The sequence below is a fragment of the Doryrhamphus excisus genome, chromosome 22, assembly GCF_030265055.1.
Source record: "Doryrhamphus excisus isolate RoL2022-K1 chromosome 22, RoL_Dexc_1.0, whole genome shotgun sequence".
In the NCBI taxonomy this organism is placed as follows: Eukaryota; Metazoa; Chordata; class Actinopteri; order Syngnathiformes; family Syngnathidae; genus Doryrhamphus; species Doryrhamphus excisus.
Genome location: NC_080487.1, coordinates 2000977 through 2028659, shown reverse-complemented (window position 1 = coordinate 2028659; position 27683 = coordinate 2000977). Strand labels below are relative to the sequence as shown.

The following is a 27683-nucleotide window of genomic DNA, read 5'->3' as shown; positions in this document are numbered from 1 at the left end:
GTTATTATCTTGAACTATTACCTTCATTATTATGGCACTCATAATAATGTATTGTTTACGACATGAATTAATAAAAAGCAAAGCTGATTTTAAGTAACACTACATATATTTCAAAAGAAAATGTCTGGCTCATTCTGCATTAGTCCACTAGGGGGCAGCAGATTACCTTAAATTGGAAGCCCTGTGCTTTCAACTCATCACTAACTTGTCAAACGTAAATCGAAATTAATATTCAACAAGTTACGAAGTAACACAACATGTTGGTTCGTCTTGGTCAGTTTTATGAGATATTTTTTGTCCCCCCCACTATAAATGTATTCACAGTGCATCCATTGTTTCGTGTTACAGAAACAAACCGCTAGGATGAAGTGGACAGTAGAAACCTGACCTCATCTGTTAATAAACTCCCTGTACCACACTAATGAGGGGCTACGTCTAAAAGCTGACATCCAGTCCCCCTTAATGGTGACTATGTCTTAAATGACACAACCGTGAGTGACAAGTCATTTACTAAAGCACCACTTTATTTCCGAAAGGAAGAAAGGCAAGGAGACATTCAAATCCCTAACCGAAATCAGACAACTCTTTGAATGACTATCAAATTGCAGTAAAAAAAAAGTCCTTCAAAGTTCACATTATGAATGGAAAACGTCTCTTTGACAACAGCAAGGCCGCAGGTATGTAATATTTTGTTGTTGTTGTTGCTGCATTAATACTCCCACAATGCCGAGCTGCTCAGATTGAGTCCATCCGCTTTAAGCGTGCCTCCCTGGTCTCCACGCAGATACTGGCCGTTCTTGCCCCGGATGGCGAGACGGCCTCGCTCCAGGAGCTCCAGACTAAAATCTTCTGGGACTTCACCGTCTGAACACACCAGGCCAGCACTGTTGACGTACCAGAAGCGACCAGTCACGCCTGTGAGGTAAAAGCACCGAATTACAGAGTAGACATGACACTAGCGTCGGTATATGGACACAAACCATTAGCTTGTAAAATGGGTCATAATGGGTACATTGGTGTTAATATGGAGCTAGTTGGCGATACATACAACTTCTTCCACTCTAAGCAGCCGTGGAAGAAGGAGAGTGTGTGCTCGAAACGTCAGAAACATAGAATATTATATAATAATGGAAAGTGAAGTAGAAATATTTGCCTTCACTTAACTCAAATCAAGCAAATCTGGTTCTGGCTTGTGTATTAGCGGCAGTGTGACATCATCATAGCGCGACGCAGTGGACTATAAACAAAGTAGCTTTTATTAAAGGGAACCTATTATGCTTTTTTCCACTTTTCTGACCTATTAAATGTAGTTAGACTGTTGTATTCTCGTGTTGAACGATTCCATTGTTTCAGATATGAGGTTTGCACATTTGCAAGTGAGCTCTGAAAGAACTTTTGAATGGCTTTGCACCTTCGGTTTTACAGTTTTTTTTTCTAACACCGAGTTCTACTGACTTCAATGCGATCCGGACTCAATAAAACCGGACCTAAGTGTTCGAAAGTCCTTGGGAGTACCTTTGGGCGTGTGACCAATTGTACCTAGAGAACGTACTAGGTACCTAGAGGAGGGCTAAGGGTGGAGTAAATTAAACAGACTGTTTGGTTTGGAAGCAGGAAGTCCATGGAAACACTGTAGAAAGAGTTGTAGAATCCGGAAGATCTAGAAAGCTTTCTCTGCGGGTTATTGTGTTTAGCTGCTCTATAGGAGTCCACAACTCAATACAAAGCAATGGAAATGAGCACAAGCATTTAATTCAAATGCTTGGCAGGCATTTGACTAAATTAAATCAATTATGGCAGTTTTTTTAAACAAGTACGGTGGCTAGTACTTTTTGAGCGCAGACTACATGTTTAGGTGCTTGATTCTGGTCCATATAGTGTGTGTGTCCTTAAAAATGAAGCTTTATACAGTATCCACCCTGTCTGAGATGGTGTGTGTCATGTGCTGACCTTTAATATGATAGGCGCCATTGCTGAATTGCAGACTGAAAATGTCATAAACAGATCTGCTGGCATCCAAAGTGTTGGAGTTCTTGTGGTGGCAGATGAAACCATTCTCCCCTCTCAGGATCAACATGGGCCGGTTGATAAGTTTCACACTGAGCTGTTCGTCCTCGCCTGACAAAAGATGACGGCGTCTTTATCAAGAGAAATAAATCCCAGGCGGAGGCAAAGGAAGTGACAAAGTATCTCACCTATGGAGTCACTGACAGCTAATAAATGCCCATTCTTCTTGGTGCAGATGTATTTCCCATTGTTGGCCTTTATCGCCACCTTGTGACCGATCCACTCCATAGCAAACATTGTGTTTGCTGAACTGCATTTGGGCATAAAATGCAAAAGATCAGCCTTTTTCTAATAAACTAATAAAACATCATGCACACAGAATAAAAAATGGCAAATGCTTTAAATGGAAGGGCACGGCTGTATTAAGACCTTCGAGGCTGACATTTAAGATAATGACCAGCCTGGCCCAGTTGGAATGAGAGCATCACTCACACTTCCGTGGCTGTAGTCTGGATGCCTCCGTGGGCCACCAGACTCCAGTAGTTCCCCTGGCTGGTGCGAAATGTGCACTTGCTGCTCTCCTTGTCGATTTCCATCTGAAATATCTCCATGTCCGTTTCGTCTTCCTGGTTGGCAGAGAGGCTCACTCCTAGAACAGGAAGTGTTCATCCTCATTGACACTTTTTGCACTGTCCAGCAAGTCGCTGCATTGCATGTAATGAGATCCAATTCAACAATTCTTCGGTCAAAATTTGTGAAGAATGAGAGCAGAGGCCATGGAAGAACCACTTCAATTTTGCAAACATGGCAGGACGTTTTTTTCATATTTTGATGGCTAATATTTGGTGTTGCAGAATGGAAAACCTTGTCACATGACCCGTAGACAGATTGCAGAGGCCTATAAGCCCTAAATTAGATGCATAACAGAATATCCCCAATGAATTTTTCTTAATCCCTTAACAACGGCCTTCTTATCGCTCTCTTCTCTCTGGTCATCCTTCTCTAATAATCTCCTCCTCTTCACCCCTGACCCCCTCCGACTCCCCCACCTTCAACCCCCCCCCCCCCCCCCCCCCCCCCCCCTTCCACCTCCAGGGCCTGCATGTCTGCCCTCTTTCACAGCTGGGTTGGGATATAATCAGCTTTCGAGTGCTACCCCACAATCCCCTCAATAAAAGAATAAAGCAAAAAAACAGGAAGACGGCAGGATTTATGGGTCCACACTTTAGCAGGATGTGCAGATAATTGCCAACGCCACTTAAGCCCGGAGCTGGCAATGATCAAATGTAGCCAGAACATGCTGCAAAAATGAAAGTGCTTTTACATTAATATGTAGAGTGACATGTAGAGTGCCTTTTTCCTGCAGCCTGAAATGTTATATTAATTACATGTATTCAGGGTAGAGTTGTTGTTGTTTAATAGAAACAAAAAAAAATGTTTGTTGTTTAAAATTTTAAGTACTGTGCATAATGCTACAGTTCAAAATGTGCATGTAGTTTGTCTTCAAAGTGATTATTTACTATATTATTTGGTGCATGCATGTATAGAATAATCCAATGCACACGCATATACAACCCCTTCCCCCTCCTTGATGTTATTTCAGCAGATTATATTTGTTGATTTTTCAATGGCATATCTAACAGCGAAAGAGAAAGCGTGACGCCACCACGTGAAAAAGATGTCATGGTCACCGGGCTACCTGGACACTCGCATCTGCACATCGTATTAACTCGTGATAAAGTAAGCATCGGGTGGTCTCACACGAGCGTGACTCATCATTGATATTAAATATGTTTGAAGCAGACGTCGCGGCCCCTCTCCTGCTCAGCCATGCCCGGGGGTACTCTCATATATATACAGTCGCTTCCATCCTGAGTCAATGTCATGCTTTCTCTACCTATTCCACGTGTCCATTTCACACTAATTCAACCCAGAAATGATCCTCCCGTCAGGGCACAGCTGGACATCACAGCGACTATCCCGTTGATGGGACAGCGGAGGAAACTGAGAAGAACGGAGAAAGAGATTGGATACGCTGGAAATCTAAGGAACCAATCTGAGGATATCGGCACCGCTGCTGATGACCATCACCAGGCTCGCTCAAGCATGCAGAAGAAGGTCTTGTCATCACAGCCACGATCGGGGCTTAACGCATGTAAGTACCATCATTCCTTACACATACCTAGAAAAGATCTTTGCACGATGTTACCCCAGAACCGGCTCCACTTTCTGGACTTGTCCTACCTGCAGTCTGAAAGTGGAGCAGGCCCAACTAATCCATCAGCCGTGGATTGCATCTGGCATCTATTATTAATGGCTAGCTGATGCCACTATCCCACTGCTTCCCTTTTTTTTTCGTCTTTCCCCCAATCTGGCTGCATTTTCAGTTGCTTTTTATGTCACCGCTTTCATTTTTGTTTTTCTTTTCGGGCCTGTGTGCATTTGGGTCCGGAAACTTTGCATCCTCTCCTTTCTTTAGTTTAAGAACCGCATAGTAGAGAAAACACTCAGATGCGCTAGAATGGACTAGAAACTGCCGTATCATCGGGGATTGTATGGATGCCGTTGCCAAGAAACTGTACATGGTAGCGATCCACATACTAGCTAAACATACAAAATAAATGATTGGCTCATGGGCACATGTTTCTGTTCATGTGGAAAAAGTCCAAAATGTTGATGTTTGGACTAAGAAAAAGAACAGCAATCCTCACATTTGCTTTGTTGTTGAGTTTTAAGAGGTCAATTCATGCAGCAGCCATTAAAAAAAAAAAGAGCAGAAATAATAATAATAATAATAATCAGAGGCTCTACCTTAATAAATGCCAGCCCTCTGGATGCATTTACTCCATTAGCCACAGCAAGGGAGCACAAAGTGAGGTCGTGAATACATGTCTACTCCCTTCTCCACTTTCCATTTCACCTCCAGCTCCTTTCATCATCATGTCATGTGGAGGCCAGAGATAAATGGCAGGGCGGTACACCGAGCTGCCACACCCGGCTAACTCGCCAATTAATTGTTAAATTGTGTGGAAAAGGGCAGGTTGTGAACAAATAAGCCATATTCGACTTGTAAATATTGTCATGCTAGAAGTATATTTCGCTGTTGATAACAAATACATCTGCTTTTTATGCGTACATTTTTTACCTAAACCGAAAATCCGATATTATTTACTAATATTGAATCGTACGTCACGGAAATTCACTTATCACGGTCGGGTCTGGAAACAATTAAACACAATAAACAAGGGTTTACTGTCATAGTAACTGTAGGTCTTTTGTGGCTTTACAGATGTTATTTACAGTACTTAAACAGCTTTGGTCCTTGGATTGACCCCTGTGGCACACCGTTAATTACTATATCCCGGCCTAAAAATGCTTTTCAGCCACCCGTTTCAGCACCGCCCAGATTCTAATTTGTTGATGAGAATATTGTGATGAATTTTGGTGATTTCTTCCATTTATATTTCTTCAATTAGAGCTTGTGTGATACATAAATTGTTGACGACCTTTCCTGATTTTCTGCAGCGTTGCAATGGAGGCAGTGGTCAGTGGGTTAGGTTAGATTAGGTGACTCAAGAGGGGAAGAAGCTTTTTGGCGAGGGGGAAGCTTATGTTTCTGAAAGCAGACTCTTTACCTTCCAGGAACAGGGGAACGACTCTATCAATAATTCAGCACGCCGCACCTCCCCGCTCGCCACAGTGGGACGCTATGTCAGTGTGTGCGGGGGTGCGAGTGTGATGCCGAGAGATAAAGCTCGTGTTTGTGCACAACAAGCGCCAGAAAGAAGAGAGGAAAACGCGGCGTAGCCGTGATGCAAGTATGGAAACGCACACTTAATGTGCAGTGAGCTGCTCCGTGCTCTCGGGGAGATTTCAGTCCGTCCCTTCAACCAATCAGTTTAACATGCTCCCAGTCATTTGGTTTCTGTGTGCGGCTCCCACCGCTAACTAGGAACAATGAGCAGGGCCAGATTGTGTTTCAGCGAGCCCGGATGGAGTAACACGACGCCGCAGACAAGAATCTGTAGCCAATGGCCAAGCATGCTGACGGTATGCTAATCCATTCCCAATCAGACCAGCACACGCCTTTCAACCATCAGCGACAGAGCACTTAGCAACCACTTGTAGCGCACTTCTACTTCCATGTAAAACGACCCTGACAATTGCAATCTTATGCTTTTTTTTTCTTCTTCTTCTTTTTGCTTGGATCAAAGAAATGCAGCCATGTTTCTGGACAAGGGTGAACTTTGAAGCCCGTGCGGAGCAGCTGTAATCCATCAGCATTGCGGTGCGCTGCCATGTCCGCGTGCTGATCAAATAACCCACTTCAACTGCCCTGCGACCAAAGACCATAGCATAAATACATAATGCAATATCAACACAATTCTGCTGCGCGCGGTATATGTTACAAGCAGCTGTTTCGGCAAGCCCGGGGGTGGGGGGGGGGCAAAGAGTGTTAACGGTATTATCCAGCAAAGTAAGGACAGCGAGAGCAAAGGACATTTATGATTGATTATGTCGTAAAAGGCTAAGAAAACAATACTGTGCAGTCATTCCGCTGCTGTAAAACTGAATATCATTCCTCTCGTAGCCAAGTATGTTTATGAAAAAATATGCAATAATTGAACAAATTACTACATATTAAGGGGGAAAGCATTTTTTGCACAGAATCGAGGTATTTTCCTACCTTGCCTCATGGAAACATATTTCAAGTATCAGGACATCTGGTCATTGGGAGTGACACTGAAATGTTATCTGGAACTGCTTCCACTCTTCTTCTACTAGATATCGGATTTGTGAGGTCCAAGGTCTCTGATTTGTTGGTTCTGCATTCTAGTTCAGGTTTTTGGTGCAAACACAGTCCGCATTAAACGCTGCTTATTTTTCGACTTGTGTGTCTGCTGCAAAATAATGGTGTAAGTCCATAGTGGGGGGGTGAAGGAATAAAGTGCCTTTTATGTACTAATGGTACAGTTGGTACAGTTAATTGCGGCACTGACAAGGATTTCCTAGAATTGACCAAATTACCAACGACTCACGCTGCTGCGGAGGAATTAGCAGTTAATTTAGACGTATTCCTTTCTTTGGAGCACTTTGCTAAATCAACAGGAGCACCAAAAAGAATGGAGAAGATGTCATGAAAAAATATGCAATAATTGAACAAATTACTACATATTAACGGGGAAAGCATTTTTTGCACAGAATCGAGGTATTTTCCTACCTTGCCTCATGGAAACATATTTCCCATTGGCCGCCATCAGAACCACCTGTGGGTGGCTCTCCTCCAGGTCAAACAGTTCATCCTTCCCGGGCTTGGAGCACCGTCCTGACCTCAAGGTGCCTGTAGGGCCCATGGGAGACAAGTACTTTCCCTCACAGTCTTTAAAAGCCAGCTTACCGCACATGAGCTCCAATATGTACGCCGTGGACCTGCTGATGTCCTTCACAAGCTTCCCATCATTGCTGAGGAAGCGGCTGTCGCAGGTCTTAAGGCAGTACTTCCCGTTCAAGTAGACGAGGGTCAGTAGCGCAGCCACCCCCCAAGGAATATTCACATCCACGGCGATCTCGCCGTCCTCCATGGAGAGATGAGCGTAGCGCTTGCGGGCCACTGACAGCAGGTTAGCTTGCGGGTGCAGAGCCAGATGCACCACCCACAGCTCGGCATCGGTGATGACTTGAGCGAAGCAGGACAGGTAGTCCCTGGAGCCGCCGAAGAAACGGAGGTGCCGCTCGGATTGCAGGGCCCAGCGACCGTCCGACTGCGCCACGATGAGGAAACGGCAATCAGAGTTTCGGCCGTCTGCATCGCAGGTGACTTTGCCGTCCTTGTCAGACGCGAGGTAGCGTCTCAGGTGGCTGCGCAGGTAGACCACCTGCGTGTCCTGGGGGTCTTGCTCCAGAGTCCACATCTGCTTCTTCTTCATGCTTGGAGCTGATGCATTGACCTGAGACACAAAGACTTGTGTAGTTTTACACAAACCCACAAGTTTGTCCGTAATAATCAGCGTGTTGTACCTTGAAGCCAAAAGTCTCAGCAGTGAGGTAGCGACCTTCATGATTGATCATTCCAAACTGAAGCTTTAAAGGTGAAAGAGTTCCATTAGAGGGCATCTTGACCTTGACAGAAAAAAAGACAAAGGTGTATAATGACTGTATATGACATTTGTGGCGTCATCAAAACGCTTTGGCAGACGTACAGCACACTACAGCATATTTAAAAAATGATCAAAAGAAACATGGCGGCCATATTTTTCAACCAATTCCTTGTCTCTCTGTCCCTTGAAGTATTCACCGAATTTTGTGGTGATCCAGCTAAGTTCTAAAGTTAGAACCCATTGGGCTGCAAATGACAGATGCTGGATTGTTCTCAAAAGTATCAGGACACCCGGTCATTGGGAGTGACACTGGAATGTTATCTGGAGTTTGTCTGGAACTGCTTCCACTCTTCTTCTACTAGATATCGGATTTGTGAGGTCCAAGGTCTCTGGTTTGTTGGTTCTGCATTCTAGTTCAGGTTTTTGGTGCAAACACAGACATCATGAGGAAAGCCACAGTCAGCATTAAACGCTGCTTATTCCGACTTGTGTGTCTGCTGCAAAATAATGGTGTAAGTCCATAGTGGGGGGGTGAAGGAATAAAGTGCCTTTTATGTATTAATGGTACAGTTGGTACAGTTAATTGTGGCACTGACAAGGATTTCCTAGAATTGACCAAATTACCAACGACTCACGCTGCTACGGAGGAATTAGCAGTTAATTTAGACGTATTCCTTTCTTTGGAGCGCTTTGCTAAATCAACAGGAGCACCAAAAAAGAATGGAGGAGATGTCATGGGGAGTGATGAAACGCAAATGTTTCTCAGACAGGAAATCAATTCATTAAGGTACAGCGCGTAGAGCACTCCAGAGACCGCAAAATTTTTCCCCCCCACCCACCCGTGGCTTCATTACACAGTTTTCCAGCCACGCCGTCCTAATTTACTTACTGTGGTTTTGTGGCTTCCTCCCTAGCAGTTTCTGTAGCTAGCCCAGATTTAAGAGGCTTCTTCCACCAACTGACCCGTTGTAATTCCTGCCGTCTTTTCTCCTCGCAGCGCTCCTTGCTGTTCCTTACTGCTCCTTGCTGCTCCTTGCAGCAAGACGGTAGGAATAGGAACGGCAACCTTGATCTCTCCTCAGTATTGAGCTCGTCGTCCGTCTCTCTTTAATTTTGCTCCCAACTGCTTATCTCCTCTTCTTCAGGCTGACCTCCCCCCGTCCAGCCTCGATCTCCTCCTTGCTCCACTTATTCTTCACACCTGAGGTCTCAATCGCAAGGTATCCCGAGACGGGACTTCCCAGTATTGGCCTCTCATCCTGATCATTTTCTGACCTTGCGGTTTCTTTGCGTCCTAATAACTCGTCGTCGCGTCTCCTTGAAGTCCCGAGGTTTGATCAGCGAAGAAGAACATCCTCGTTCCTTCCCCCGAACATAAGGCGTCCATCGCAACCTATGGCAACCAAAGCATGCCGGTCTTTGTCATGTTAAGCCTCCCTTTCACCTTTTCTACCTTTCTCCATGCTGGCATGGGTGTGAGATCTTGCCTTTCTCTCTCCTTTTTTTTCTCAACTCTGCTCTTTGAAACAATGCACACACACACACACACACACACACACACAGACCGAATGTAACCAGAGCACCCCCCCCCCGTGCCTACAGGATAGTGGAGCTCCTCTTACCTGCCAACACTGAGGCTTTAGTTACACACCTTCTCTGATTGCACGCTCTCTGGGTCAGCTCTAATAGGAACGGAGAGAGGCAGACTTTTGTGCGCGTAGGAGTGCGTGCGTCTGAGTAATCAGCCTCGCCAATCAGCCGATCGTAAGACGTCTCTGCCGGGTAAACAGACGTGTCTATTCCTGAATCTGTCTAATCCTTAACCCAATCATCTCAACCTGGCTAATCTAGCAGTGCTGCCCCACCTGGCTTTACTACAACGCACAGTGTACTGTACATGGCTCACAACACTCACATTATGCACACCATAAGTAGGACTCCTTGTGGTGCAAAATGCAGAGGCGGGGCCGCTAGTGTACGCAGAAAAGTGTAACGCAGTAGAAATGAAATGAGTACATCGCAATATATTGTCTTTTTTTCATCATACTTTCCCTATTGTGCTCATTTTTTGACCCTTTGTATTGAGTTGTGGACTCCTATAGAGCAGCTACACACAATAACCCGCACAGAAAAGTTTCTAGATCTTCCAGAATCCGCACCTAATGTTTGTTTAACATTGATGTCTGTTAGAGGTAAAACATTTTGTAACATTGTCTTATTGTTTGTTGTATGAGCAACAAGTAAATATTCCCTACTTTTGGCTTCATAGGCACGTGTGGGTGTGCTTGCTGTGATTTACAAGTGTCCCTGAATGCAGCGGCAACTTGTGTCTGAAGTGTCCATTATCTGACTGGAATCTTCTCCCTCTCACTGTGAGGCGTTCAGGCGCAGTCGTAATTTTAAGTATTAGGTGCTAATTGTTTTTTTGATTTTATTCACGTATCCACCTATGGCAATTGATGTACCCTACTTTGGGGGTGCTATAGAACCAACGCTGTGCTCGGTCTACATTACACTGGAATATGTTTTTCAGAATATTATTTTTTCCTTATAACATGCTTTTCGGTATTGGTTGGAAGGCCTGGTAAAATCACCTGGCCTGTCCATCACAAAAAGGTCCAAGCCATGGTTAGCGTGCAGGCCACACAGCTAGGAGACCCGAGTTCAATTCCACCCTCGGCCATCTCTGTGTGGAGTTTGCGTGGGTTTTCTCCGGGTACTCCGGTTTCCTCCCACATTCCAAAAAACATGCTAGGTTAATTAGCCACTCCAAATTGTCCATAGGTATGAATGTGAGTGTGAATGGTTGTTTGTCTTTATGTGCCCTGTGATTGGCTGGCCACCAGTCCAGGGTGTACCCCGCCTCTCGCCTGACGATAAGCAGTCGAAAATGAATGAATGAATGAATGAATGAATTTTTACTTTTATTTGCTGATTTTACGGCCTACGCTGACATCCATTAAGAGTCCGCTTGTTTGCAAGATGACAAATGCAAAAGTATTATCTGCATGGCAACAGAAATGAAGAAGAAACACACTTTTGTATGCATTGAATTCTCAAAATGTGCACATTCACAGTGAAATAGAGTAACATAGAGTAGCTTGTGTGTGTGTGTGTGTGTGTGTGTGTGTGTGTGAGGTGTCGAAAACACTGCTCACAAATCAAAAAAAGTCATATAGTGTTATTGTCGTCAGCACCGTTATTTTCATTACTATTGCTATTATCACTTCCGGTGTAATTCCTCCTCATATGTGTTCTATCTCATGCACCATTAGTTCAGGCCCTGTGGGCCCCGGGGGCCGCGTCATCGTCTGCTGATGTGCCGGCGAGCCCGCTGTTGTCAGCACGCCGACGACGCCTGTCGATAGCCAACCAGATGTTTTTTGTTTTTTTTCTATCTCTTCACTCCCTTTTATTGTGTGGGGCGGCCGTGCCGGGTTTACCGTGGCAACCGTGCGATGGTGCTTTAGAGGCCATTACGTCGGCCCTCTGATGACACTCAAATAGCTATCATTACACCTCCTCCAAGGAGATGCCGAGCTGGGGGAGGGCGGAGAGCGGGAAGAGAGGGTGGAGACATGAGCAGGAATAGGCAGAAAGAAGTGACGGGACAGGAGGAAAGGTGAACTGTGGAATGATGGCATGAAATTGCACAGGAAGAAGGGAAGAGAGATGGGGGGGGGGGATTCAAAATGACCGTTTCAGAGTTAACAGCCTACAGCTTTTTTCTCCCCTATTAACTTCTATTCTGTCATTACTCGGGACTGTGGGACGCTGGCTTGCACCCCACAGCGTCCCGTCATACTACAGGCGCTTCTTACACACACACACACACACACACACACACTGACCCCCCCCCACCCCATTCTTTGCTCTAGCCTTCAGTTTGAAAGGACAAATGTGCTTCGTTCTGTTTTGGGAGGACAAAGGTCACCGATGTTGGACCCAAGAGACAGAATCTCTGTTCTCCTTCACCCCAAAGGTGTTGGATGGGGGTTTCCATACCAAACTCGTACAGTTTTACAGTGGTGTCCAAAGTGCGGCCCCGTGGACCATTTGTTGGGCGGTGAAATATGATACCATAAGAAAAAAAAATCTAAATTATGGGAATAAAATTGGAAATAGGTGTACAACTTTGTAATGGAAGGAGAAAAACTTCAAACTCATAATACACTTTGTCAACAAACTGAGGTTTTTTATATCGAATTAAGGTGGCCCTTGTGTCTTTGGATTTTTCAGTATGCTCCCCTCCCTTAAAGCCTCTTTGGACCTTGTCCGGAAGCTTAGAAAAGATACATCTAAAGAATCATTGTACCTCAAACTAGCTGTATGAATGTATCCAAGACAATGCAACCAATTAATTGCAGCGTGTTAAAAAGCAGGTGTCATTCTCGGAGCCACCACTAAGAGGCGGTGTTCGCCTTGTATTATAATAGTTAAAAAAAGAGAAAAAAACAGAAAGAAGATTGATGCTTATTTCGTTACTGTTGGTGCCTGTGTGACTGCACAGCCCCGAGAGAGAAGAACCTTTTTTAAATGGCTTTTTTTTTAATGCATCATATTTTCTTTGCTGCTGAAACTATCACAGCTAAAACATCAGCACAATTAAAACAAGGACGAGTGGGTTATACCCGGATCATGTTTGACCCATTAATATATATATACATATATAAATATACCTGAATGTGGGTTATTCTTCACTGGCAAGCATTTCTTATATGTTTATAATGTCACTCCTCTTGCATGCTAATTTGATCACCGCTGGATACAGTGTGGCTTGTATGTACTCTCACCTTATTTTTAAATCTGCACAAAACGAGCCTTTGAAATAGTCCGGATAAAAAAAACAAAGCGCCTCTGGATCATTCATTAATTCACATTTGGCTGTTACAGTGCGGCCTTGTGTTTTATGGTCAGTTCCTTCCTGGGTGGCAGGAAAGAGTTAATATCAACGGGCTAAACGTGATGAGTGAGGGAGACTGTGACAAACAGCGAGCCAACCAGCGCCAAGATTAACACCATGCTCAGCCGCGATTGGTCCAAAACCTGATATTGTCCGTTGGAAAATCAGATCCCACGTGGGTGGGGACCCCTTGTTGTAGCGCTCATTGGCTACGACCCCAAACTCCAAACCCATCTCACCATATGATTGGCTCTCTCTCAACACACACCGCCCCTCCCCATCTTGTTTTCCATCCTCTAGGAAAGGAACTATCCTTTTCTCGCTCACTCGTCTCCGCCGCCGTGGTGGCTTCACATTTATCAGGAAACATGTCCGCCATGTCACAGCGACACTCTTTAACGTCGACAAAGTACGAAAACCAGCATTACTGCTTGATATTTAACACGGAGACGACGTGTCTCAGTACGGAGCTTGTCCCGTTATTCCGCTTTCTTCGTTTGCTACGCCATTGTTTCATTGTATCGCTCGTCTCGCTCTCTTTCTCTCGCTCGCACACACATTAGTCTTCCATTCATGGCCCTGCTCTATTCATAACCTTACTTTAGCCACCAGCAGCCTGCACCTTAACCTAAAACCGTCTTCTTCCTCCGCCTCGCTTAAAAACCTGACTGCCATGAAATGTTTGTATGACATAATGTATACCTGGCATACACACAAGAGGCACAGCTAACCTTTAATGAGCTAATTATATTAGGCGACATTAACTTAATCCAATTGGTCTTTATGGACACTGCGGCCATACATGAATCTGTCAACAATCATATTCATGCTTTCTATTCACCATCCATCCATGTATGCATACATCTATTCATGCTGCATGCATCTATTATCTGCATGCGTTTGTTTATCAATCATCCCTTCCGTCACTTATTCATTCATTCAGCTATTTTCACCCATCCATCTCTCACCATTCATTTAATTATAAGACCAAAACAGTCATAATAATAATAGGAAAATAAATCTAATGGTAAACGTTCCAAAGTCATTTTGTTAGTGATATCAAATAAGTTCATGAAACAATTCAAATTCAAAACAACATTGACACTCGGGCGGATATAAAAAAGTAACATGAAAGCACCGTAAAATAGGAAAAAAACGAACAAACAAGCGGTCGTCTTAACTCTACGTCTTTTAGCAACATGTTCGGTTGTAATGTCAACTTCTAGGATAGGACCGTTTTAACAATCCGGCCATTAAATGTGTCAGGCCGACCTTATATGTAGCTGTGCTAAATTAGCAGTTGCCTTGATATGCTTTTGAATGGCACCATTTGTGATGTCTGCACAATCGGACGTTAATATCATTGTTTAAAAACTAAAGTTTGTGGATGGTTACTAGCATGCGTACAAATGCGTACCGAACTGTGACCACTGTATCGAACGGTTTGATACAGATACACGTATTGTTGCAGCCCTAATATGAATCTATTCATGAATCCATCCATTATTTAGGTACTTTTAATGCAGATCATTTTGGGTTATTGAAATCGCCAAGACACTCTGGACCTCTTATTTAAAAAAAAAAAAAAAAAAAAGGGGGTGAATGTACGTGTAGGTCGCCAGAATTCCTGCCTGCTTCCCTCCCTCTTCTCTTGAGTGCTTCAGTCAGTCGTCTTCCGTCAGCTTTTTCTCGCCTCATCCCTCACCGGGTCCGCGCTGCGGATTTAGCGGCTGTCTGATCCGGCATCAGCAGGCGCGGCGTCCCTCGCTGTGTGACGGCCCGCAGGAGGGGATACGGGGATCCCCTCCTCTTGTGTCCAGGGTGATTGTTGTCGTGGCGATGGCGGCCATAGTACGGTTGCCGGGGAGATTGGTGGCCGCTTGTCCTGACCCGTCGCCCTCGTGCTGCTGTCACCGGCGTTATTGATGCACGCCGCTGCTTGTTATTGTGGGAGTGCAGGAGGGAGGGCGAAGAGGACAGCGGTTAATGAGTTCAGGAGGAACGGGGACTCTCCCCTTGCTTGCCCCCCCAACTCGGCTCCCCTTCATTTCTCATGGAGGTCTGTCTTGTGTGAGTGTGCATTAAGAATGGGGGTCTCTCGTGATCCATCACGGCAAAATGCACTTTGCACACACACACACACACACACACACACACACACACCTAAACGCTGCTTGCTGTTTTTATGCAGAGCGCTAGCAAAACATTCTCCTCCAACACACACACTGGAGAGATGCTGCCTGAAGCTACGAGCAAGATTAATAATCACCCACCTCCCCATAGACGGACCCAAATATACAGTTAGGGGAACGAGAGAGGAAGAAAAAGCAGGTAGGAGAATAACAAAGGAAAGAGGTTTACATACACAAAAAGATTTGCTCCGGTAAAAACAATTAGACAAACTTGAACGCTCCTCGTTCAAGTTTGTCTTGTTCTCTTCCTCAATACCAAACGTGAGCCCAGCAAAGGATGACTCATTGGACCACAGGAGGGTTTCTCCATATCTACGTAAACTGTTAATCTAATCTTTCCAACCAGCACACTACCTTAGTGTAATATCACGTAGTTGATGTTTTACCAGTAAAACCAGTGGTAACGGTGCAGATTGTGTCAGAAAGGAAGTCAATTCTTTTTTTCCCCCACCACCTCCTGCTTGTTTGTCGTCGTGTCATCGGGATCACTCAGCAGTTATGACGCTCATTGTCAGTGGACGGATAGCATCCGTAAAGCGACGGTAAAAATGTGTGACGTGCTTGAAAAGGACAAAGCAGCTGAATGCATAGTTGGCTTGTTTTGAAAAATGTCCCATTGGGGTTGGTCTATGGGTTGGTCCAGTACTGTCAAGATTGGAATAGAAACTACCTGCTGCAGTCGGTCTTGATCATAAAGAGGTTAATAAGGCCTTGTCTTGTTTTAAGACATTGTAGCATCTAGCAAATACATGCATGCATAAATGTGACTTGTTATTAAATATCACTGAAAATGCTATAACATATATTAACAAATCATTAAAACAAAACCTTAATCTATAGTGTATGACATTGATGGCCGTGATGAGCATATACGCATCTATATAGAATAGTGAATGTACATACTGTGGTGACAAAAGTGCTTGAATCTGACCTTGAAAATGTATATGAATGTATAGAGTTGTGACTTTTTACCATGCAGATGTGAATTCCACACGCACGCACGCACACACACACACACACACACACACACACACACAAAGAAGCATCCACATGGATTAATGTCTTTGCCTCCACTATTTCATTTATTACTGTCAGAGGTCTTTTGTGACGAGGGCATTTTTCAGGTTGCTAACCATTACTCCCTCAAGGCCCCCGGGCTCCATAGGTCCTCAAACGTGTGCGTGCGTGTATGCGTGTGCATGTGTATGTATGTGTGTATATAAGTGAATGTGAAACCCACATATCTTGGTGATTATGCCTCGGGTCTAAACTTGTGTGATTACCATTTTTTTTTCCTGTTTTTTTTTTTTTTTGCTCACATAACCATCTCTAACTGCTTGTCCTCATTTGTTAGTTTAATCTTACACGGAGAGTTTGTTTGTTGAAGTGCTTAAAATATGCTTCGTGTGCATCAAAATATTACCACTAGCTCAAAGAAAATCACATGATGGAATGGCTAATGAATATATATATATATAATATATATATTAAACCATATACAATATGTACACATGCCCACTGCATAAATGACAATAAAAAAAAATACTGGTACCTTCAGTACCTTCTCGCAGCTCACTTCTCTCCAATGGCAAGTAGATACAAATATTAACATTAATGTACTTTTGAAGGCCTGTGCTATGTATGTTGTTTCACTTTGTCCGCGATGCATTGCAAACAATAGTAGAAATCCGCGGTGCATTCATACACTATATTATTGTTGGAAATTGTCCGTAGGCTATATTAACAGCGATTGCTTAGGTGTGCCAGTTTCTTTCATAGTGTGAGAGTAGCGTGTCAAAGCTCAGCATTGCAGCTAAACACAAGCGTCGAGTTAAACATGAACTGGGAATTTAATCAAGCTTTCAGGCCTACCGTGACCCAGTGTCACTCAACACAAACAAGCCTACTTTTCAAGGTAGCCATTCACGTTTTTACCATCACAAAGTCCAACATGCCGCTGCGTCCGACCCAGTTGAAGAACAAGTGGTTGATCCAAAGACATATTTCTCACAGAGGTGAAAAAGAGAGTCCACTCAGTCTGATGTGTCATGTGACCTCATGACACAACAACAATATGTCTCCCTATTCCAAATGGTGGGTACGCTTAAAAGAATTCAAGAAGCTGCTTTTTATGGGCCTATTCTAACGTTCTGGATTTGATTTGCTGTCAAAGGACTGCTGCTGTGAGGAAAAATGTACTTAAAAAAAAGTACTGTACGTACGCTTAATGTCCGCCACTCCTCCGGGCCTGCAAAACAACATTGAAAAAGCAAGTGAAGCATAAGTTGAAAGAGCAGTTTTAATTGACAGGATTTGTGAACAGTCCTATCAACAGTAGTTTCATTGAACATAACAATAATGAATATTAAAAGGAATTGTACTACTATTATTACTATACAGTAGTAGGATTTCAACACATTTGCTGTAGTGCGCTGGAATATTTAAGATATCAACTTGTTTGCATCTTCTTTTACGACCTTAATCAGGTCAGCCCAAGTCAACAAATATGTCGCCGTATGACCTGCAACACTTAGTTATTACTTCTTTGTTTTAGCCCCGATTGGTGTTACCATGCCAACGCATTCAATTAATAGTGCACGACTTTGAAATGTCGAGGCAGCTGTGCTCTTCATCTATTAAATGCACAGCCTCTTGACATATTCCAGGATGTAGAAGGTAAAGATGCTACTTCAGGCTTGCAAACGCAATGATTAAAAAAAACATAAATACAGATGAATAAGTATAGGAAAAAAAAAAAAAATATATATATATATATATACAGAATATATGTGTACAAGTATGCAGACAAGGACAAAGCACCACTGGAACAGAGAACTGTTGAATGTGCTTTGACTTATTCACAGTTGTGTCATCCTTAACTTTTTTCATGGACTAACAAATATGAGAAGTTGTCACTAGCTTGTGTAAACAAACACTGTGTAAACGTATTGTATAAATACCTATTAAAATATGCACTTTTAAAGGGTTAGTCTGCTATAAAAATCTGGATTGCATGGGACTCACTAAGCCTTGTATGCAGCAAATAAGAGGCATTTATTTGGGGTAAGGCCTTTATTTGTACAAATACGTAATACGTAAGTATAAATAGAATTGTAATTATGATATAAATAAATGAGAATTTAGCATTTCCCCACAATTAAATAAAGTTATCACATTCAAATGATTCATATGAATGCACATTAAAATGTGAATAAATTACATTGTAAATAGAATAAATGCCTCTTTTTCTTGTCTGCTGCTTCTTCCTTCCCCCTTACTGTAAATCTTTCTCTCTTCTCGTCAGGATTCTAACATTGTTATTTATCCCCCCCCCCCCCCCCCCCCCCCATGCATTTCCGGCCATTCATCCAGCATCAACTGTGCTGCTGATGTGGTGCAATGGAGGTTGCAGGGAGGGAGTAAATAAACAAAAGCCGGGGCCAGGAATCCTGAAAAGATCTTGTCTTTGCATGAATGGTGCTCATTCATCATCGCCTTGCCTCGCCCTCTGTGTATCTTTTGTGCACGGGAGAAGATTTATCTTTAATTCTAATGGAGAGTCAGGTGATGGAGGAGGGAGGGTGCGGGAGAAGAGAAATTATTAAATGTCACCTCCAGTTTGATGGAGGCCGAGATGTCATCTTTGCATGTTGGTGCTGACCACATGCATGACCTTTCCTTTTATTTACTAACAATTTCATACTTTTTAACAATGGAGGGAACTACCTTGTTGTCTTTATTTACTTCTCACCAGTGCTGGCAAATGACTTTAAAGAAGTCATTATAGTTACTTGCAGTACTTTTGGCTTTTACTTTCAATATTAATAAATTGACCCGAGTTCGATTCCACCCTCGGCCATCTCTGTGTGGAGTTTGCATGTTCTCCCCGTGCATGCGTGGGTTTTCTCCGGGTACTCCGGTTTCCTCCCACATTCCAAAAACATGCTAGGTTAATTAGCCACTCCAAATTGTCCATATGTGAGTGTGAATGGTTGTTTGTCTATATGTGCCCTGTGATTGGCTGGCCACCAGTCCAGGATGGACCTCACCTGAAGACAGCTGGGATAGGCTCCAGCACCCGCGTGACCCTTGTGAGGATAAGCGGTAGAAAATGAATGAATTAATAAATACATTGAATATTTTCATACTTGGAGTATAGAAAACCTGTTTATGACCTCCGAGAACCCTGTACACATGAAATAATACCCCAGAGTTACCTTTACACTGGTATTATCACATATAGTAACCATAATAAAAAAATAAGCCATCTTAGACATATATACTCACACGTTTGCTTTGACAGCGTACTTCCTTGTGGCTATTGTCTCAATGTAACGTTACTGACACATAGACAGCAGTGTAAGATACTACTCTGTTTGTGGTTAAGGAGAGACTCACGATGCCCTTCAATCACATTTCTAACAACCCATACATTGAACATTCACACAGGAGCTGCTGTCGGTCACTCTCTTCCCTGCTAACTGGTCAGATAATGATCTATCTGTGGGGTTCTGCATAGCTGTGTGAAAGGGCACACCGTCGTGGCGATATGTCACTTCATTGGCTTCCGTGTGGAAGGACTGTTACCAGTGTGAAAGAGGCAGTGGGGAGAACAATACACCTCAGCCTCTTTCTCTACCCCCTCTACTTACCAATTAGCTGGTAGGCCATAATAGATGTTATTTGCCGTGTCTCCTTGTCTGCAGATGGAATTGAACGTGTGTGTGTGTGTGTGTACAGTAATGAAACACAGTTAGAAATGGCTGCAGTCCGTCAACCCGGAGGCGGTTGGACCATCCTGATGAGATGACGTCTTTTGTAGCCACATCAACTCAAGTCTGCTTGTAAGCTGAAATGATAAAAGTAAGCATTTTGGTTTTGCCCTGTGATTGACTGGCGACCAGTCCAGGGTGAAACCCGCCTCTCAGGGTAAGCGGCACAGAAAACGGATGGATGGATTATGGTTTTGCCATTGTTGGTGCTCCAGAGAGTCAGTGCTCTGCTTCTGGCTGGCTTGTCCTCATCTCAGCATGGTGATACAGTTTGTCATGCTTTGTGGCTTCCTCACGGATTCCGGTCTTTGTGCTGAGGGACTATTAAGACGGTGTATAATACTGCGACATCCTCCAGTGCTCGCACACTTAATTGTGTTAATGTTTGACTTCACGTAATCTTTCAGGGCTGTCATTTTTCCACATTATGAAGCCCTGTTTTCAATTACGGAATGCCTTGGCACCATAAAGGCCTCAAATCCACGATACACCTGACCCAATGTGTTTTTTTCGTGTTACATTGAAAGTGATGAAATGACTTTGTTGAGATAAACACAGATTGAGGATGAAGTAGCGTGTCTTTTACGCTACATTTTAATCAGTAACTCACTTTACTGCAGGGCTTTGTTTGTGTTTTTGCGCGAATGTGTGTGACACGGCGATTGTGTATTTGCACAAGCAGCTTGGGCTGTCAACGGCCAGTCAGTTGAAAAATTGAACATCTCCTCCTCGGGCTCGTTTTTAAACATGTCTGCAATAGTTTTTGGTTACAGTCACTGATCACACCTCATCACCACTTATTGTGAATGTAAGAAGAACTTTGTTAGCGTGTCAATACACACACACACACACACACATACAGTCACGCACAAGGCAACCTAGCGTGAGTCAACATTAGGGGACTAGAAAAATAAAAAGCATAGTGCAGTCATTACGTGCGGAACAGAGCCCACTCAACCAGTTCAGAGGCGTCTACGTGAATGAGAGGGATAAAGAGGGTGCACATTGTGTGTTGTGTGCACGAACATGTGTGTGTGTGTGTACCGATGTCAGTCATCTTGTTTTCCACTGGCCCAAGAATTGTGGTTCAAGGTTCAAAGCTAATTCCCGTAACACAGTGATGGTCGTATGAGTGTGTGTAAATAGGCAGTATACCCGGGGTTCGACCTTTCGTTGGCTTAATTTGGGGTCATTGAGGGCAGGAACACTATATGGAATTCAAGAAATAACTCATGGAAAAACAAGAAGGTGGCTGCCACATTGTTTGAACGGTAAATCGGTATGGGAATGGTTTCATTTATTTCAACATACAAAGATTATTTTGTGCCTGATATCTGAGAACGTTGCTTTGATCCTTAAATATTTTGATTCATTGGATTAACATTATTTCCTTTGAGGAAAAGTGATTGGGTTAACATCTGTTTTGGTTAGAGTTCGCCCTTCTAGAACGGATTAATAGTAGGGATGGATGATAATTATCGGTATCGGAATTGTTTGTTGACAAAGACGGCTATATTTCTTGATTTCTATTATGTTTCTCACCATTTTTATCAAAACGCTGGCACTTTCTTTGGCTCTATTTTGTGTTATTTTGCAGCCATGATCAATAGGAAAAGCAACTGTTACTTTATGACGTCAAACACGGGCAACAAAGCTGGGGGACAGTGTCTTCTTGTTCTTGTTTCCATGTACAGTAAACCTCGGATATATCGGACTCGGATATATCGGAAATTCGCTCACAACGGACAGATAAAAAAGAACCGATTTTTCTGTAATGCATTTCCAATGAAAATTAATTTTCGCCTATTTCGGACAAAATCTCCAGTCCCGTTCCAATGCATTTCCATTAAATTTCCCTCTCATATATGGGATGGCCGCATCGTGGCGCTCTGACTCTGTGCATGTTCAGAGTCCAATAAAGTTAAATTCTCATTACCTTACGTCTCTTTTCATTGCCCAGTCCAGGTACATTGGAAACATAGTCAAGGAAGTGCCTTTTTATAACGGATAAAATCCGATTTACGCATATACCAGATATAAATCCGATATATGCATAAAACTGACATTTTCCGGTATACGCATATAACGGATTTCGCTTATATCGGACAAAACCAGTGGGAACAATTGAATCCGATATATCCGAGGTTTACTGTAGCAGCAAGCGGCTAACATTTGGACTCAAGTAGTGTATTGATAATGTGACAAAACGTGTGCGACATTGTACATGTTGATTTTTATTTTTGTGTGTAATTCTTTTTACATAAACCAAGTGTTTTAGGTCCACTGTGGGGAATATAACCCGCAATCTCCTGTAATAGCAAACCACAATTAGACGTCATTTTAACAGACCAGGAGCTACTGTTTCTTGGATGGACTTTGACCCATCCTGGATCTTCATGTGTGTGTTCAGCAGCGTACGACAGGCAGCCATGACATTTCTGTTGTTTCTTTGAAGCTGAATTCTGCCGTGTCGACTGCTTTATAAGCCATATACGTTTAACCACAAGTATAATTGATTAAAAATATGTGCCATAGGAGGCCCTTTGTTCACCGCATTCACTGATGGAAATCTATTGCCACGGTCTCCTCCCCCCACCTGAGGAGGACGGATGGCTTGAAACAAAGAGCAGCACGTCATAGGTTTTGATATGTAAGATTTTAAATCACCTCTCCCCTTTTTGCAGACTTGTAAAAACCTCATATATCACGGGGCCATTAGACAAACACGCTGTATGTCATCATGGAGGCAGGTTGTCACTTTTCTCAGCAGGACGGTCTTACACTGTTTCTAAGTGATGTCTTTGATTGAGCTGAAAGAGATTAATTTAATTATCCCGCATAGGCGTCATGAATAAATATAGCATGCACAAGGAAAGCAAGAAAGAAAACTGGAGGAAAATATTCATTATCTTTACAAAAATGCAAATGTGCTTACTCAAATGGTGAGAAATCCAATTTTCCAGAAAAGGGATTTGAGGGCGAGTGAGGCAGCTATTTGTCTCTTTCTGTCGTTTGACTAAACAGCATGTTGGGGGTAAGGCTCTTTGTAAACAGGCCGAGGGTCCGGTCAAGGCTGCAGGAGCCTGTTAGAAGAAAAGGACATGCAGGGGAGACAACCGAGGTTGTTTGCCATCAGGTGTGTGTGTGTGTGCGCCTGTGTGTGTCTGTGTGTGTGTGTGTATGTGAAGATATCTCCAAACATTTGGACCCTGGAGATAACAACATGCCAGAGAGAGGAGGAGGTAGTGGGGGACGAGATGAGTGTATTTCCCCAGGACCACCTAAGCCGCCTAATCAAGATATTCCCAAGCTTGTGTGTGTGTGTGTGTGTGTGTGTGTGCGGGAGATAAAAGGCAGTGAATCAGAGGTGTCCCTCATCAGACTTCCTTATAGTGGCTGAAGGTGTGTGTGTGTGTGTGTGTGTGTGTGTGTGTGTGAGAGTGAGAAGCTTCTCCCTTAGCCCCCATCGTACCTCCTCGACCATGGAGACCAGACTTGCACAGGAGTAATGAGCAGTGCTCTGTTGTGTCTATGCCATTCATTCTGTGTGTGTGTGTGTGTGTGTGTGTGTGTGTGTGTGTGTGTGAGATCAATGCTGTGATGCTGCATTAATTGCACGCAGAGTCCTCGCTTAATAACGCGGCGACACGTCAACTCAATCACACGTCCTCCGCTGCATTCAAGTGCTGTAATTTGGCTTTTAAATGAAATAAACGAGCTATCTGGGTGATCCCCGGGATTACACTTATCATTATGGCCCCCCCCCCCCCCCCCGCACCCTTAGTGACAAATGCCACCCTCTGATTGGTTGATGACTTTCCCGTGAGTGGCAGTCGTCCTATGGGGTCATCCGGCATCACTAGAATGCGGAGGCTTAATGAGGCACAAATGAGCTTACATATTAATAATATATTAATCGATCAATTATGTTAAAGGTCGCTTAGATTACAAAGACTGCATTAATATCAGAAATTTGTTTTTTTTTTGGTGGAAACCAGGTACATTTCACCCAAACCGTTATTCATTCCGTGTACTGGACCTCTTATGCCCCTTTTTCTACTGCTAGGTACTACATAGTAATTAGTAGTAGTAAATATTTTTTTTCCCGGAACCATGAGCGAATGGCAAATCTGCATGTGATGGAGATTCCCATAAAAATGTCTATTTTTATCAATACTACCTATACATTTGTTGTTCTCCTCCAATTTCAGGTCAACATTTGCAATAAGAGTGACTGTTGTCATTACTAGATTAGATTCAGCTCTTTTAAAGTTACAGTAATACTGTTTACCCTGTGTATTACTGTTCTAAAGTTGACTCAAAACCACATTTTACTTGGATGAGTTTGAACCTTAGAGCCCTGACCTCAACTCCATCACTTTTTAAGCTTAACCAGAAAAGAACGGCCAATGTTGGCGACCTCTGACTGACTTTGCAAATGGTTTTCAGGATGAATACATGCAAAATTCCCACCAAACTTCACTCTGTGTCTCAGATGAGCCATTACTTTTCATGTGGCATTTTGTCCCACTCTGTGTGCAAATGCATGTACAATGACGGCGTCAATTAGGCCGACTAATTAATGACAAATGGAAGTCCAGCCTTTATGTCCGTCGTCAAAGCAAAAGCTGAAGGGCTTTGTGAGTGCAGCACATCTAAGAGAGTAATTCTCCTCTTCCCTTTGTTGGTCTCACCCAATCCTTCTCTCATTGTCTTTGACCTCAGCAAAAATAATCTTACGTAGTCTTACCCTCTTCATGCTCAAGCCTCCTCTCCCCCAGTGGAGCTCTCACTCCCTCCCGCCCATCCATCGATGTTTTCCCTCTCCATCAAGGCCCCTGTGATGCTTTTCTTCCTTTTAGCTTTTGCCTTTGTCTCCTGTCTTTTGTGTTTGGTCCATAGGTAATAGTCTCTGCTGTTGACACACATGTACATACTGGGGACTGAACGGGGGGTTTTCAAGGCACAGACCAGTAATGCTAATGTATACTTTAATACTATACCATGTACAAATTAGGCGATATTCCCTTGGAAATTAAAGCTTCACAGGAAAATACACAAAGTATCGTATGCTTCAATTGTAATTCTTTATGGCCTCTCCATAGCAACAAAACCATATGGGGCGGAGGTTAGATTTTACTTGTGGTTTGTTAGTTCACAAACACACTTCAGATGTGTGGATTTGAATAATTGATGTTCACTTTTTGCAGTTTAGTCCGCGTCGATTAGGGGAGCCAAGTGTGGCAGTGAAGCAGACGGAACTGTAGTGTTTTTTTGTCGTTGGCACCCACTTGGCAATGCACATTACCACCACCTGTAGGACTTGGGTGGAACAACAGCCCTGGTGGTTGACTCTATTCTAATATCAATACAATGGTTACAACACGATAACAATAAATACTATCAATTTTTCAATGATCAGAAAAAAAATCTGATCCCAATATTGCATTTTTATACTGATATCGGGCCGGTACTGATAATTATCGGGACATCCGTTGGCTTGGACCAGTAACTGACACACCAGATAGAAATCAGTCTGCTTCGGTTTTTACAGCGACTGTTTGAGCTTACAAGCAAGCAATTTTAATTTGGCTACATCTAAACCTTGCATCCAGGCTGCACGACGACAGAGTGGTTAGCGTGCAGGCCTCACAGCTAGGAAACCCGAGTTCAATTCCACCCTCTGCCATCTCTGTGTAGAGTTTGCATGTTCTCCCCGTGCATGCGTGGGTTTTCTCCGGGTACTCCGGTTTCCTCCCACATTCCAAAAACATGCTAGGTTAATTAGCCACTCCAAATTGTCCATAGGTATGAATGTGAGTGTGATCATTTCAAGCCCATATATTGGTTTTGCTGTAATAAAGACAAATATCATCCCAATGGTGCTGTATTTTACATTTACCAGTGCAAGTCTAAGGGGGTAAGACAAGCTGAGCGTGGACATATCAGGGTCCGTCCAGTCAGCAGTTCCACACCTTATAACACTGAGTATCTGAGCAGAGGGGGATATTTAAGGAGAGATAGAGAAAGATGAATGATGGCGGGAAAGATGGATGTGTAAAAAGAGAAGACTCGTGTATAAGAGAAGGCAGTAAAGAGAGCGTCTCCTGCTACTGTGTGAATTTTTGCATGTGATCCGGGGGTATTTATTTTTATTTTTTTGTTTTTTTGCCAGTTTGACAGACAGCTTAATGCCAGGCTTGTAAAAACAGCCGTGCAAAATGTTCCGAATGCCAGGGAACGGGATGTGTGTTTGTGTATGTGTGGGGGGGTTGTTGGTTGGATCGCTGACACACACATACGCTTAAACTTCCACACAATAAAAGGGAGGTGTGGAGTTGCACTATTATTTATTAGGGGTCATGTGTTGTGTGGGTGAGCAGTCACTGGGTGGAAGAGCATCATGGTGGGCTGAAGGAACAGGATGTTGACTTAACGTTTTCCCTCATTTCAATCTCCCATCTGTGAACGTGCAACATTTGACCATGGGGAACAATTGAAACACTTTGCAATGTTGCTGTTTGTGCAACAACACAGAGTGTGACTTTTTGCAATTCCAGTCGATCCCTGCTTTCTGCTGGGCTTACGTTCCAGGACCAGCATTTGATATATTGATATATTGTGTATATTATATCAAAAAAATCTGATGTTGACGTTCTCCTCTGATTTCATATCAACATTTACAATAAGAGGGAATTCAATTCAGCTGTATAAAAGGGACAATGTGTAGAAATTATATCAAAGTTTCACTTTTGTGTCTCACAGCAACTATGGTGTGTTCAAGGACCACCTGGAAAAAGTATGAAATATCCACACTGGACAAAAATTCATCATCAGTGAATCATAAAGACATAAACATAAACATGTCAAACTTTTCTTTTAAAGAGTAGTACTTGTATGTAGTACATTTTACCTTTATTTCCACGTATTTATATTCTGTCTTGACAAATGTGATACTGCGTACGTTACTTTTCTGTAGGTGTTGTCCAGCCCCAACATGCAGAGTGACTCATGGGAAATGAAGGCATCATCTTTCGTACAAATCACAACCAGAGGGCCTTTTTTTTTTTTTTTCGCAATCTTACAGCACAGCCTCTCTGTCATAATTAGGAGCCGCCACTCAAACGGCTGCAACCTGCGGCTTATTGCAACATGCTGGAGTCTGCGGGAAGAGCCGGAGCCGGCTCGACTGGGATTCGGGTCCCACGTGTCATTTTTACACTGAGCAACACCGCTTTTGCAAAATTGGGGGGAAAGTGTTTGGGAGCAAATGTTGCAGAAAGACATTGGATGGGGAATGAACGAGAGAATGGAGGAGAAGAGAAACACATACATTATACATAATGAAGTGCGGCCCGGGGGGGGACGGGGGGGGGCTCAGACAGAGAGGAGACGTCTTGTCATCACTAAAGGAGAGCCATGGAAAGATGGACAAAGGAGATGTCCCGAGGGACCGTGCACTCATTCTGCATGGCTGCCTATCCGTCGCCATGGCAACTGTACATGTGTACACGCATGAGGGTGTTATGAAGCGTGGGGGGGGGATAATATGTAGGTGCCTCCTGCTGTGTTAGCAAGAATACTTTGAAAGTGGCTATGATCACATTCCACGTCGCTTTACGTACATGCGTGTGTGTGTGTGTGTGTGTGTGTGTGTTTTACAGACAGAGCACGTCTGTAGATGGCGAGATGTTATCGTTTGAAACCGATG

At 43.4% G+C, this 27683-nt stretch overlaps 2 protein-coding genes across 7 annotated transcripts in view; one reads left to right on the top strand and one right to left on the bottom strand.

Annotated features, from left to right (window-relative positions):
* The window catches only part of faap100 (FA core complex associated protein 100), a 53943-nt gene that overhangs the window by 3953 nt on the left and 22307 nt on the right, over positions 1 to 27683 (top strand). The window contains exons 9-12 of one of the 3 annotated variants that reach the window (XM_058062563.1): positions 349 to 465; positions 541 to 677; positions 785 to 922; positions 3960 to 4162. In XM_058062563.1, the coding sequence (XP_057918546.1) occupies positions 349 to 387 (39 nt within the window). In that variant the 3' untranslated portion in view covers positions 388 to 465; positions 541 to 677; positions 785 to 922; positions 3960 to 4162. Of the gene's footprint in view, positions 1 to 348; positions 678 to 784; positions 923 to 3959; positions 4163 to 27683 lie in introns of all 3 variants that reach the window. The other 2 variants (XM_058062564.1, XM_058062562.1) reach the window with 2 other exon arrangements.
* Positions 305 to 9795, bottom strand: fscn2b (fascin actin-bundling protein 2b, retinal). 4 transcript variants are annotated; one of them, XM_058062568.1, is made up of 7 exons: positions 8995 to 9792; positions 8026 to 8127; positions 7229 to 7955; positions 2500 to 2656; positions 2196 to 2317; positions 1951 to 2118; positions 306 to 915 (listed from the first exon to the last, which is right to left on the bottom strand). In XM_058062568.1, the coding sequence occupies exons 2-7, from the start codon at positions 8119 to 8121 to the stop codon at positions 710 to 712; spliced, it is 1476 nt and encodes a 491-aa protein (XP_057918551.1). In that variant the 5' UTR covers positions 8122 to 8127; positions 8995 to 9792; the 3' UTR covers positions 306 to 709. The 4 variants fall into 4 exon arrangements, with proteins under 4 accessions (XP_057918548.1, XP_057918549.1, XP_057918550.1 ...); XM_058062565.1 differs by having other exon boundaries at positions 305 to 915; positions 7229 to 8127; positions 8995 to 9795; XM_058062566.1 differs by having other exon boundaries at positions 305 to 915; positions 7229 to 8127; positions 9728 to 9764.

Coding starts and splice junctions, on each gene's coding strand:
- fscn2b (XM_058062565.1), bottom strand. CDS start 8,066: ATGAAGGTCGCTACCTCACTGCTGAGACTTTTGGCTTCAAGGTACAAC. Junction 2,119..2,195: donor AGCTGTCAGTGACTCCATAG/GTGAGATACTTT, acceptor ATCTTTTGTCAG/GCGAGGACGAACAGCTCAGT. Junction 916..1,950: donor TGGCGCCTATCATATTAAAG/GTCAGCACATGA, acceptor TTTACCTCACAG/GCGTGACTGGTCGCTTCTGG.